Here is a 14,241-nt window from a genome sequence, read left to right on the forward strand (position 1 = left end):
ATGTCTGTCCAGTTGTCTCCACAGGCGCCCTGGAGGAACAACAACATCAGTTTTCTGAGCAGGGAAGCTGTTGTCACAGAACAAGGAGAGACCATTATAGGCTTCTACCTACTGGCTTTAGGTATGTACTCTGTCTTGGCTTTGCTATAGTGAAATTACACTCTTGGTAGAGTTTGGTATAAAGCTTAAAGTGATTCATTTGTTTTTCATCTGTAACAGAACAGGTTGTTATAAAGCACAGCTTTTTTCTTCAGCTATTACAAGATCAAAGAGGTACGGCCTTATTTTGTTAACAGATTAATAACCAATGCAGAATTTTTGAGAAGAAAAAAACCAAGCTTGTAGACTTTTAACTACTGTTGGCTGAATTTAACAAGTAGGAAGACTTAAAAAAGATAAAGGTAAAATACCCTCTCCAATGTATGTAATAATTCTTTGCTACCGAGAAACGAGAAGACACTGAATTAATGTCCTTTGATTTCCAGAATTTTGACTGGTGCCAGTCAGTTGGCAACATACAAGTACTTCCTGCAGAGGCAGAAAATACAGCTCTACAGGTTTTGAATTGTTAAAATATTTGCACTGTTTTTACTTCGAATGTTTGACGTCAGAAATAATTAGACCCTCAAACAGGATCTCTGGGAGGTCTAATGTCTGCAGATCACTACCCGTTGTTAGCAGTTTCAGTACCATTTTGGTTCTCCTTCATGATGACATTATGTGGGTAAAGTAAGGATTTGAAAATGGATCCTGATGTGAACTCACTTTGATCCCAGCACAGCTTTGCATTTTTCTTTTTTTAATGTTGTCTACTTGGGACAGACCCAGTGCAGGAGATAAGCAAACATTAGGAAACATTAAAAAATGCTGGTTTGGTATGTAATCAGAATTTCCAATTATACACCGTCACAGGAAAATGTGAAAGCAAGGACTTATTACATCAGTTGTTCTAAACTGCATCCTCAAAAATGTTTCTCCTCTTGAATGACTGACCTAAGTAGATTTTTTTTTGTTTTGTTATGTTTTTTGCTTTTCTAAGCTTTTCACACATTGCAAGCAGCTTACTAACCCTTAGGTAGTGCTTGAGAAAGATCTGTCGGTGTTACGATGTAAAGTGTTAAGTAATTTAATATGTTTATATGAGACTTTGTGGTTTTTTTATTGGTAGGAAGTATGGGTGGAGGGAAGTCGTGTTTGGAATAAAATAGAGGTCCTTAAAAAAAAAAAGAAAAACACACACACAAAAAACCAAACTTCTATCTTAATTATAAGCTTAATTAAAACAGTGTCTGTAAGGTAAAGCAGAATTGTCCCAGTTTATCCCCAGTCTGTTCACATGCATGCACCTCCTCACAAATGGTTGCACCATCAGTTAATGGATTAATCAGATGAATTTAAGTCTAGAAAGAACCTGGCGAGTCACTAAGGCCATTCCCCTGCTGTGGCAACACATAATCCCATTTACAAAGCTATCATGCTTCCTTGTATAATTGGCTAGGAGCTTTTTGCTGTTGCCATTGCTGTCACTCTTCCAGTTGACAGCTTGCTCCTGACATGGTTCCCCTGTTGCATAGGAGCTTCTTCTTAAATCATTAGCTGAAGTGAGCACACCAACTTTAACCTTTTTGTCCCTCCTTTTCAATGAAATAATTTTTGTATCTTGCAGTTTTTGCCTGCAGCCACTCTGTATTCCTACTCAGGTTATCTCATGGTCAAACCTGCATTCCTGTTCAGTAAATGATGGTTCTCTTTATCTCTCCTATATAACAATATTGTTTTCTCTATCATCATAGTTCATCATCCTTGGAGCTTTTTGCTGTTCCAATTAGGACTCATTTTTGGTCAGATACTAGGACCTGAACCAGGTCTCACCATCACCATTCATTAATGTTAACATGTCTAGCTCTGCTAACTCCTGCTGGTGCTGCCTGTGCATCATGCTGGTAGTGCACACTTCTTCCATCAGTTGACAAGCAAGATATTTCCTCTGCTGCTTCCTGATGCTGACCTCATGTCTTGTAGCAAATACATTTTAAAGTACCTAAGTGCCTAAACTTTTACACTTCTCAGTTAATTTTCATTAACACCTTATTACTGCAGTCTTCAAAATCCCCTTGTTACTTCTGTATGCTATCCAGTCATCCTCTATCGCTGATAGTTCTTGTAAGCTTTCAGCAGCAACGCCATGGCTGCTAATGCTCCTTCTGGCTATGCCAAACCTCTTGTGAACACAAACAAGATCAGCCCCTTCCTTCTGGGTCTGATCATGGAGGAAATTCACTATTAACTTCCATGTATGTATTGTGTAGGCTCAGATCCATTTGCAGTATTTTTCTACTCACCTATTTAAGGAAAAAAGAAAAACAAAAAAGACTATACAGTAGGATGTAGAATTTTTATTGAAGATATCTTAATATTTCTATGCTAATTTGTTTGGAAGAATACTTGTAGGGCATAAGCTGCTGTTCAGAAATGCTTATTATCCCATAATCATTCTATTATCAACTCTTCATCTTCCCTACAGAAGTTCGCTTATGGACCTGTAGTAACTCTGTATGAAATATAAATAACTCTGTAATTAAAGACTTTGTAAATAGGATATCAAGGACAGTAGGAAAAGCTGAGAAGTTTCCAATTGAGTGTGCTGTAAGAGCCACCACAGTGTCTTCCACAGGACTCTGTAGCATTGCTGACAAGGAAAATGAAATGTCAAGTGAGTATGACAGAATATTTGATAGAGAGCAAATTATGTCTTTCTGTGAGTACTCATATTGTGAAGGCATGCTGTGAGGGCATTACCAACCTGATCTGAAAACTGGAACAAACCACAAGGCCCAGACTTGCCTTTAAATGGCACACATTTCCGAATGGTGATGGTATACTGTTTGACAGGTGATAGGATGAGTGTTATGTTGGGACGTTATTTGACAGCCAAATCTGAGAAGGTGGGAAAGGAAACGAGCTATTCACAAAGCATTCATCCACAAAATGATCATGTTTATTGAACAAATAATCTCTCTGTGCCTTGTCAAGTTTAAAACACGATGACTCTTCTTTCCTGCCAAAATTGTCAATGTGCCCTGGGTACAATATTGTGTCTGTATAATTAGCGGTGATGATTAAAAGCAGAGCAAGATCATTTCACAGTTTCAACAGCTAATGACAGCTTTGTAAACTGTACAATTTCCCACTGTTTTAGATTAGAAAACTTTACAGCAAACCCCTCCAGACAGACATTTATGCTCATGTACAAGTAATTGGATCAGCGCTCAACTTCATTCAAGCCTGCTCCATTTCTGAGTGCCTAATCCAGTTTCCCTCCTACAGATCAGGTCATTTGCCAAGGGAAAGGTACAATTTGTCCTGTGACACTGAGCCTTCAACTTTTGTTATTGTTTTCTTGAATCCTTCATAAGGATTTGTATATTTCAAACTGCAGATGGGTGAAGTGTAACACTCTCTTTTTCTAGAAATACTGTCATAGTATTTTACAAGTAAAGGACACATAGCAATGCATGTCAAGTAAAAAGAAAAAAAAAGCCTGAGGATAGAAACCTATCTCAGCTGAGCATTGGTGCTGTCATCCACTGAAAGTGTGGATGACCAGATCAGAGCTTTCTGTTCCCTTCTACCAAACAAAACTCTGCAAAAATGTAAATCTAACATGGGCAGTGTTGTTCACTGTCCTTCTCATGCACATTAGAGGGAATAGAGGGTATGGCTGCATGCTCAGGTTTGGATGGAATTCAAGCAGGAATCTTCCTAGAGTTGCTGCATTCTCTCTTAGCATTCCCAGCTGAACATGTTGTTTCCTGTTTCTTTTAGGAGAGAAGTTTTCAGTTTCCTCAGCCATTCTTGTAGTCAGGGTGCATTTTTTGCACTGGCTGGCAGACAGTGAGTTGATTCAGGGCTTTGCTGATAGGGTTTTGGTTCCTGACTTCCACCACTTGCTTAGCAACCCTGCTGTTCTTCCCCTGCAAGTCATGGGAAACAGCACCAACCCCTTCGTGTGGAGAGTGTTGATATCCATGGAGTAAAATGCTCCATTGGGCTGTATTATTCCAGGGGAAACATTACTGCTGAATTCTATAAAGGTAATGCAGTGTCTTTCAATATTTCTTCCCATCCTGTTCCTTCTAGTTTCCAATGTTTGCAAATGTGAATACCAACTGTATTACTGTGGCTGGAGAAAAGCTCTTCTCAGTGCTGTTCCAAGGAGTAAAGGTGACCCTGTACTCTGAACTTTGGGATGAAGTGCTCAGTTTCATCCTATCTGTTATTTTTCTCTCAGACACTTATGGGTCTCCACCAGAACCCGTCCTTTCTCGCCAGGGTTGCCTGAGGATTCTGAGACTGGGTTTTGGTGTTTTGATTTTATTTTTTTGTATCCTCTTGTGGGAGAATATTGCTGGTGTCCTGTAGAAGGCAGAGTGGGTTCTCTCAGCTGACTCTCTTCCATTCCCCATGTTACTGAGAGGTCACCTGATGACACCACTGCTCCTAGCACTTCAGCATTCACAGTTCTCTTTCTGGGATATGGATTTGCCTGCAGCCTGCCCTGAGGCACCTACTGCCTGCAGAGCAGCTGAGGAAACTCCTGCTCTCATCCAGAGCATAGTGCCCGATACTGTGTCTTTAAACCCTCAGTATCTGAACATAGTTTCAGAAGTGAACACAACTACCTCATTTCTGACATCTGTCATAGCTGTATTGTTTTGCTCAGTCTCTTCCTTAAAATACTTGAACTGAAAGCTCCCATGCCCTCCAGGCTAGGGGGATTTTCAAGGACACCCTTCCTATCCATTACATCATATTGACAAAATTGTACTGTTTATGAAGGAGGTGATATCTACCATTTTAGTGCTGTGCCTTACTGCTGACAGGGAAAATGTTTCTCTATCTACTACCTTGAAAACCATCTTACTTCAGAGGTTGTAGAGATGATACATGCAAGCAGCACATCTATCATGGTTGCACTGCAAATTGTCTGTGTTCCCAAAGCAGTCTGTCCTCCCCTGTCTTTCTATGCCTGTTAATGGTACCAAAACTCAGCAAAAAGTTGGAAACCATTCCCAGCTTGAGCTGCACACTGTTGTTGGAAATGAGACTCCATTAAGAAACATTGTCACCTAGTGGCCAGAATAAGACGTACTTACTGTTGTTGATCTTATAATGATATATATGCTTATATACGCACGTGCATGTATATATACCCACACAGAAGAATCGTCATGTATCACTTCATCAGTGTCTACTTCTGGTTAATGCCATATGTTGGCATATCAGCTCTTCCCAATTCAAAAGCTCTTTAGCGAGCCAGCCTTGTTTGCTAAGTAAGCAGCTTTTTGGCAGTTCTGCAAAATGAAGTTATTAGTAAGGAAACTAGTCTGCAGAAAAGCTGTTCACAGTGCTGTACCAAGTCTGTCCCTCCCACTCCAGACTCAGGAGCATCTCACTGGGATCCACATAGGTAATGTCACTGTTTTTGTGCTTTGCTTTCTGGTATTTCAGCTTGCGATGCTCCCAGGTGGCCTGGACATATGGAGCCCAGCAGAGAAACACTGTGTTCCCATCATGCAGGCTTATTATGCTTCTTAAAGGAATTCTGGGTGTTTTCTGAATACCCAGAGTTGTTATGCAATGCCCATCAAGTTACATCCTCCTTCAGTATGTGTGTTTGTATATTGCTGTGTCAACATACAGTAGCAGTACACTGAGATAGCAGTTGTGTAAAGTGGTGGTTCTTTGCCAAACCCAGCAGCAGTGTTTTCTGTTTGTACTATTTGATTGCCAGTTATTCACTTATTCTTGCTTCTGCAATACATCTAGCTACTTTAAAAGTGCTTCATAGGTAAGTTTCTCAATGGTTAAAATAAGCTGTTTCAATTCATTTCTAATTGAACAAAAGGTTATTTAGATGAGATCATTTACACCTCCAACTGATGCTTGTTCACATTTGACATCAAAGTATTGTTTGTTTGTTTTTCAGGTTGGATGTCTTGGTTTGGAAATAGTGTCGTGATTTTTGTCCTGTATAAACAGAGACATCTTCTGCAGCCCACTGACTACCTCACATTTAACTTGGCTGTATCAGATGCCAGTATCTCTGTGTTTGGTTATTCAAGGGGGATCATTGAAATATTCAATGTCTTCAGAGATGATGGATTCATTATCACGTCGATATGGACTTGCCAGGTAAAACTGGATTTTATTTAATTAGGCGATATAAGTGTAACTATTTCTGTGTATGTGCTGTGTATAATCAACAAGAAAAAAATGCTGATTCACCTTCCTAAATGACAGTGTTCTCTTTTGTTATGTCCATAAATGTGTATTTGATCAGGTTTTGACAAATTCTCAATGACTTTTTCCTACCACAAAGGTCAACATTCCCACCCAGCTGGAGGATGCTGTCGTTAAGTGCTGCCCTTTCCCTATACAAGATGATTACGCATATTTATGATTCATGTTGTGCCTTGTAGAAGCAGGTCAAGAAATCTTAGAGAAGGCTTGTATAATGCAAGTTTCACAGCTATTGCACGAGAGCTGTCCTTCCTTTGCAGTTTTATTCTGTGTTCTTGTGGGTGCTTGAGGAGATCAACACTGATCAGTTCAATCCACCAGATACCATAGAGAAGGTTTATCAGTGACTAGAACCCGCTGTTATTGTTTTGGTTATATTTTTTCATAGTTAGAAAAGAACACTTATATTCTTTTTTATTTTCTTATTTATATCCTTTTATCTTAGATTTATTTCTCTCTTGTTATTTGTGCTTTATATTCTTTTTTTTTTTTCTTATCTGTGATTGCAGTGTTTCACTAAGGGACTTCTTGTATTTTGCAAGGTATTTTAGGCATTTAAATTAAAAGAAAACAAGATAGTGAGTTGACTGGGGGTTTGTGTTTATGGAGGCAGACCTGCACATTCCCTTCCTTCTTCCTTTCCTTCCTCCTCCCACACTTACCAAAGAATACTTAGCTCTCTGTAGGTAACAAGCCTTTCTTTACATGAGCAATTGGAGAGTCTAGCTCTATCTACTTGCAGTAGTTCCTCCTACCTGTGTTTCTGACTTCATGTCATACCTCCCTCTCATGTTGGAAAGTGAAGGCGTAGACTCTGGTTCTCTCCAGTTCCTTGTGGCCAGCCTTGTTTTTGGCAGTTCATGCAACTTTAAGTTAATTGTTAAGTTCCTGCTTGACAAGGCGTTCAGAGCATCCATGCAGGACCTGAGTACACCCATAAATCTCAGCCTGCAGCTACTCATACCTAATTGGTTGCATTCTTAAGCCTGAAGTCTTTGTGGGTTTGGGGTCTATGGTAGGATGAGTGACTGCTCTCTATGGCACAGTCATCCCTGAACTTGGAAGCAAGAAACTTCAAAAATGTTATTAAAGCTAATTGTGAAATATTCACGCGTACAAAGACAGAATATAAACATGTCCCATAGATAAATAAGCGCAATCCTGGCACCCTGGTGCTGTTGGAAATATCTATGAGAAAGATTATATTTAGTGTGTCTGTTTCACGAGGAAATCAAAAAGCTGAAACTGACAGGATAGCCTCCGGCAAGGTATAAAGAAGATCACAATGTAGGAAAAGAGAGAGAGAAATAATCCTGTTTTCTTATCATAGGTATTTATTGTTTTTATTTAAAGAGGAGTTTGAACTATTGTGCACTGCAGCTGAGAATACTTTTACAGCTTGCATTTCCTTACTCTGGGAGTGGGACTTCCTACAGAAGGCTCTGATTAACCCAAGAGCTGTAGCTTCATTGAAAAAAAATATTTAATTTCTCACTCAAAATGTATGTCTAAATCAATCTGGCAGAAAAGATTTCATTAAAACGAAGCTCAATGTTTCCTTGGCAAAACCCATTATATTACTCAAATCAGAAAATCTACAAGCTCTTCCAGAGGCTGATAAGTCCTGGATGTATTTTGCATAGGTCTATGCTGAGGCTGTTTCGGAAGGGGGTGCTGCCATGTAAAACACAGTACACAGGAATTGATTTGCCCATTGATTTGCAAGGGAGTACTCTTGACAGCACATTAACAACTTTCCTAAATAATCTGGTTTGCAAAATGTTACAGTTGCTTCTTTCAGAACTTCTACAGAGGATTATCAAAGTTTAAATTGATCATTTAGAATAGGAAATAATATCCCATTAATGTTAATTAAAAATTCATGGCAGCTTGGAAAAGTCTTTTTTTACTCCTTATGAATAGCTGGAACTGGCTGTGACTTGTTGAGTGAAGTTCAGGATATATTCAGCAACAAGTCGGGTTTGTGTTGAAAAAGTATTTGTTCAGATATTTTTTACTTTCTGAAAGTATTGTGGCTAGCTTTAGGTATTTAGGTATTGTACAGAAAATAACGAGAAGATTCAGTATATTATTAAAAATTATATGTTTTTGTGTGTGCACAGCCAGCCACCACAGAGCTCTTAAACCATTTAGTGCTGAACAGAAGTGGGGTTTTATTGCATTAGTTTTTATTTATTAGATCTGATGCATTCATAGTCAGACCAGAATGGGCCTCACATCTGGAACATAGGGGAATAAGGACTTTGGTGCCACGCAGCTGAAGCCCATCCTTTCACCACAGCTCTCTGTCACGAGTGTGTATCTCTCAGTTGCCTCGTCTCACTCAAACTCCCAGGTCAGTTGCTGGGATCACATTGTGGCCAGCGTGCTGTTAGCATGACCTATGTGTTCCCTTTCCCATCTTGGTTGATGCTGCTGGGACCTGAGAATGTGGGCTTTCTGTTACTGTCCATTTCACTGAACATTTGCTCCTGTTTGATCAGTCAGCCTCTGCTGTCAGGTATACTTAGCAAAACTTTACTTTTCCAAGCCAGTCTGTCATTTCTGTTTACAAAGAGAATTCATGAGCTCTCCTCACTTAATCCACAAAGCTATTTTCCTTTCCTCTGCCTTGGGCTCTCTTCAGTACCCTCAGGTGACGTTTTTCGAACTGTAGGGTTCACCATTCTTGGCTGTCCCGGATAGAGGGAGTGGGGAGAATGCACACAGATAACCTCTTCTCCAACAGTCTAGTCTGTGAAAACTGTAACTATCTTATGATAAAATGGCTGTCTTGTTTTATTCTTGCTGAATAGGCAGGATATGTTGCTCCTGTACATACATCTCTGTACAGAATCTCTCCTCTGTACAGAAAAATGACTACTCTTCCTCATACCAAGCATTATTTTTCTTTTTGGAGGCTTGAAAGAGCTCTGCTCTCAAGAATGAGGCTGCGTGGCAGGTCTGTACCCAAACACTGCTCAGCTACGTGCTCTGTACAGACATGGTTTTCTAAGGGTGGTCTTCTCTCACAGCATTTTTTATCCCTTCCTTGCTGTAACCTTGTGTTTTAGTCCCGATCAGGACAGAGGAAGGAGAATCTCTGACACATTCGTTTTTTGCCTCTCGGCAAATCATTGGTACAGTTCATCTAGTAAAGTTCAGGTCAGTGAATATAAGCCAATGACCAACAGACATCTGTTCCCCTACTGACCATGTTTATAATTAGAAGCTACCTCAAGATATGCCTTTGTCCTTTCTATATGTTTTTATTCATATGTTCTGCTGAGTTAGAAGCTGCTATGAAACCTGTAAATAATATGGCACTGTTTACATGTAGGAAGTAAAGGAATGTTAACCCTTTGATGTGAACACCAGTTTCTTCTAAACCATATTAATCTACCAACAGAAACCTTTTCTTGTATCTGCTAATCTTTTGGTAAATATAAGAGTTGCAGATTTTAGGGAACCTCAGTATAAGGGGTGGGGGGGGGGTGGGGGGGGGGGGAGGAATATTATAACCTATCTGATTTGCAGAAGCTGAAAATAGGCTGTGGCTTGAAATGTTTCCTAATCCTCATACTTGGATTTAAACTACCTTCCACTGACTTTATTTTTTATTTTTATTTGTATGAGGACGCAATGTAGTTATTCTGATGTTAATTTTGTAAATACATAAGGACTGCATGAAGATAAGGATAAATGACTGCTCTTACATGTGCTCGCTTTGTTATCATAGGTTTCTTAATATATTTTTTTGTACTTAAGACTGTTAGTGGAGACCTTGAGTATCTTTTCCTATGCATAAGATAAATCCTCAGTGTGCAAAAAGAAGTCCAGGGCTCGTTCAGGGCTGGAGTAGAGAAGGCTCCACGGAGACCTCATTGTGGCCTTCCAGTACTTGAAGGGAGCATATAAACAGGAGGGAGACTGATGTTTTATACAGGTATATACTGATAGGACAAGGGGAAGTGCTCAAAATCACAAAGTGAGGGTAGCTGCCTTGCTGTGTGGTTTGGTTGGCTTTGTAGCAGTGAGGAGATTTGTTTTGAATCCTGCTCTGGTTTCTGATTTGATGCTTTATACAGTGCTTCCATATTTTTGTGAGGCACGCCTCGGATAGAAACAACCCAGCAACCTATTGAGCTGCAGCAGGCCCCACATGGCATGTATGCATTGTTGACTTTGCATGGTGTCATCCTTAGTCCACTTCTGCACCATCTGCCTGCCAGCACCAGCCCTGTAGCATATGTGCATCTGGAAAGGATGCTGCCTGGCCCAAAGTCCAACATTTCTGAGACTTGGCACGTTTGCATTGAGGAGTGCATGACCAACGTCTAGGATTTCTTGCACCATAACAGGGTTTTTGAGTTGGGATGTTGTAGCTGATGAAGTCTCCTGTTGAAATCCCAGACAAACATGGACCTCTAAGAAAATCTGGATGTTTGGTAGCCCTGCGTTATTAACAGTGCTGCTCTTGGGCAAGGGCAGTTCCCCTCTTTAGAGTGGTTGTCCTGACCACTCATACATGATGTCCTTCTCCTGCTATAGTTTCTCCAATATAGCCCTGGCACTTGCTTGCTCCAAGGACCTGGAAGCATCCCGTTCAGATTCCAGTCACTGCTTCCAGACTTAATGCATCCAGTACTTCCAGTGTGTTTATGTATTAGAGTGTGTGTTTGGTATGGCATTCCTCTATGTTCTGGGATGACTGGTCAGCAGTCGTACCTCAGCAGTCAGCACAGCCAGGTAGGAAACGCAATGGCAAATGGAAGGATCAAAGTAAAAAGTCACAGACTCCTTTTCAACTCCTGTTAGATGAAAGAAGAAAATAGTAGGGAACTGTCTTCGCTGGCATATCTTGAGTTCACTGCTGCTCATGCACAGTTGGGCCAGAATGCACATTGCAGGAGTACATCCATCTTTAGTATGGCTCTCTGCAGCTGGCTGGCTTGAGCAGAGGATTCCCATCCAAAAACCAAGCTAGCTCAACCCTGTTTGGTGTAAAACTCTGTATCCCAGTATCCCAGTATCCAAAAGTGTAGCTCTAAGACTGAAGCTGGGACAGAAGAAACCTGAATTTTTCTCTCAAATCATAATGGTACAGGAATGTGACCCAATGTTTATTTAGTTGATAAGTGCTCATATATACCTACGTCATATATACCTATATGACGTAGAAGAAATCAAAACAAATGTAAAAATGGAGTGGAAAAAAATAGCTAATGAATATCCTAGTGCAGTGCTGTGGTGTGATATTACTGGGATTTTATTTATATATAGCTTATCATTCCTGACATTTCAGTAAGATGAAAATAACCTGCAGTCAAATCATGGAACTGTCACTAAGAGCATTAAGAGATAAAATAGATGCTAAAGGGGCTGAAGGAAAGCTGTGCAACTTTAGCTCTGTATTCAGCTTAGCCTAACACACTGGTCCACCGTGAAAGGTGGGATATGGAGACTGAACTACAAAGCAAATTCAAAAAGTGATATATTTTGTTTTGCCTGTACTGTGCCACACGATGCCTCTTCTGCACCCAATTATGTTCTTCTGCCCAACTTTTATATTTAAAATATTATGAATACTGGGCTGTCACCTCACTCTCTGAGCTTTTTCTTGCATTACTGAGATTTGGATACGGAGAAAAAATTGAGAATGTATTAGTCTTCCCTACTTATTTATCCTTGGTCTGTCTTGATGTCATCTGAAGGGTGTGTATGTTGCAGTCAGAGAGGTAAAAGCAACTCATGTAGACATGTGTGAGCTAAACTTTAATGAGAAAAATACTTCATCTATAGGGAAGAGGGGGAAAAAAAATTTCCTTTGCACAAACAGAATCATTAGCAGCATAGAAGATCATTTCAGTGTAACTAATGTGACTGCAGGGAAGTTATGCCAGTTTTCATTAGCTATGAAATCTCCCTTGTTTTTGCTGTAAATGATTATTTCTGCAGCCAGTTGCAACAAATTAAGTAAGAAATATATTTGGTACTTGAAAAATGGAGACCACTCAGACTATCAGTTTTGGTGTTTAACATGACAGGCACAGCCCCTCCTGTGTCATCCAAGCACCGCACTGCCTGGAAAGGGCACTCACTGTCTAGCACTGAGCATAAAGAGCTGGGAATTCCCAATGCCTGAATTCCTGTTCCTGAACCAGCCCCTCTTCTCACAGGACCTTGAGAAACAGGATCAAAGAGTAGCTGTGTAAGAGATCTCCAAGTAGTCATTCTTCTTGTTCCTACTGCTAGGGTGTATGCTAACTGTTGAGTCATGGCCTGAACCACTGATTGAGCACCTGGGGAAAGGCTGTGTCAGCCCTAGGAGCACAGGTGAAGGCAATTCAGCTGTGTCACCAGAAGGGATGGACCTGGCTGCACCTCTCTTAGACCCCATTTATGGACTGACTGTCACTGGGGAAGGATCTCTGGAGATGTCTCCCTTGTGGAGTTTTCCCCTGTGAGCCTAGATCTTCTGAGATGGGTGAGTCCTTTCTTCCTTCCCTTGCAGCTTTGTCCCTCTGTTATTACACTTCTTGTATCACCTTTCCATTGTGTTGATCTGATTGTTATGCAGGCATGTAACAAATTCTTGTCTAGGCCACTTCCATGTGAACTGGCACCACTATTAGCTTGCCCTGTTTTGTGCCTAGGAGCTTTATGAGCATAAGAATAGCTTCACTGGTAGGCATTCAGCCAGCAATCAGAGGTGACCTTGTATTAACCTGGTGACAGCTATGCAAGCAGATTCCTTCTTGCTGGGAAACAGCACATGCAATTGTCTATTGGAGAACTTGGAGGGTCACCTGTAATTTCTGGGCTGATGGAGCCTGTGAATGGTCTGCAGGACCTTCTCCCTTGAGAAACACGTAAGCCTACAGAAACATTTACTACGACCTTTTGGAAAGGCAAAACTAGTGCAGTTTTACTTTGAAAATTAAAGTGTTACTTAATCTGATGTTAAATGATCACAGTTATTAAGGCAGTGTTATAGTAGGCCACAAAGCCAAGCTTTGCTTCTGTGGAAATGTAAAGATGACAGAGGTGACTCATGAGGCTGTTTTCTATCTGTCTGCATACAGTTGGGTCTATGCATCTATAATAATGGTACTGCTAATAATAAGCAAGCAGCCTCTGTCTTCACACCACCAAAGTAGAGAGAAGTTTGGGCTCAGGCTCTCTGAAATGAGTTTTATGGAGCATTGCATGGACATCCCCCGAGGACAGTGCTGGAGTTTCTTATCTAGTGCTAAATTTCCCTGTATAGTAGTTCACAGAAAGACAATGGTAATGCAGCATTTAACCATTGTTTAAGCATTTAAGATGATAATCTTTTTGCTGGACTAGGATCTGGATGTCTTGAGTGATATACTTTGTTGCTTCCTCCCTGTTCATTCCTTAAGTATGGATTGGGGAGGCATGGAACCTGTCATGGTTCCACAGCATTAACCTAGAGCCAGGACAAGCATGTGTAAATGTGATTCTTGCATCTGGTGAGGTTCTATAAAGAAATTCTGAAAGAATTTGTTAAATTCTGTGCACTTGGTGCAGTTCAGAACCACACACGTTTTTATCGGCATGCTCTACCGTGAGTATAAGTTGTGACCAGAGAAAGCAGCAACTTTAATAACTGGAAGTCACCAAAAGTAACCATAAGTAGAATCTCATCAGGCCACTGTATAAACCTAAAATGACTACACAAAAACAAGTAGACTTATTTTGAATTATTTAACATTGCTAAAGCCAAATCTGCATATCTTAATAGCTAACATCAACTGCATATTTATGGTAGATGGATAAATAATAAAATTATGTATCTGTAACTGTGTAGTCTAACTAATGCATTCATACTTTTCCTATATCTTTAAAATATATGCCACCAATAGAAAGATTTAATCACCTGGTGAATGCAGAGTACTGGGCATCTGATGTTCT

The 14,241-nt window shown here is 40.3% G+C and overlaps 1 protein-coding gene across 1 annotated transcript in view; it reads left to right on the plus strand.

The window, feature by feature from the left end:
• LOC140250372 (visual pigment-like receptor peropsin) overlaps positions 1-14,241 on the plus strand; it is a 22,683-nt gene continuing 8,442 nt past the window's right edge. Inside the window, exons 1-2 of the mRNA XM_072333066.1 lie at positions 1-121; positions 5,990-6,195. Of these exons, the coding sequence (XP_072189167.1) occupies positions 1-121; positions 5,990-6,195 (327 nt within the window). The remainder of the gene's footprint in view (positions 122-5,989; positions 6,196-14,241) is intronic.

The sequence above is a fragment of the Excalfactoria chinensis genome, chromosome 3 (genome assembly GCF_039878825.1).
Source record: "Excalfactoria chinensis isolate bCotChi1 chromosome 3, bCotChi1.hap2, whole genome shotgun sequence".
Classification (NCBI taxonomy): domain Eukaryota; kingdom Metazoa; phylum Chordata; class Aves; order Galliformes; family Phasianidae; genus Excalfactoria; species Excalfactoria chinensis.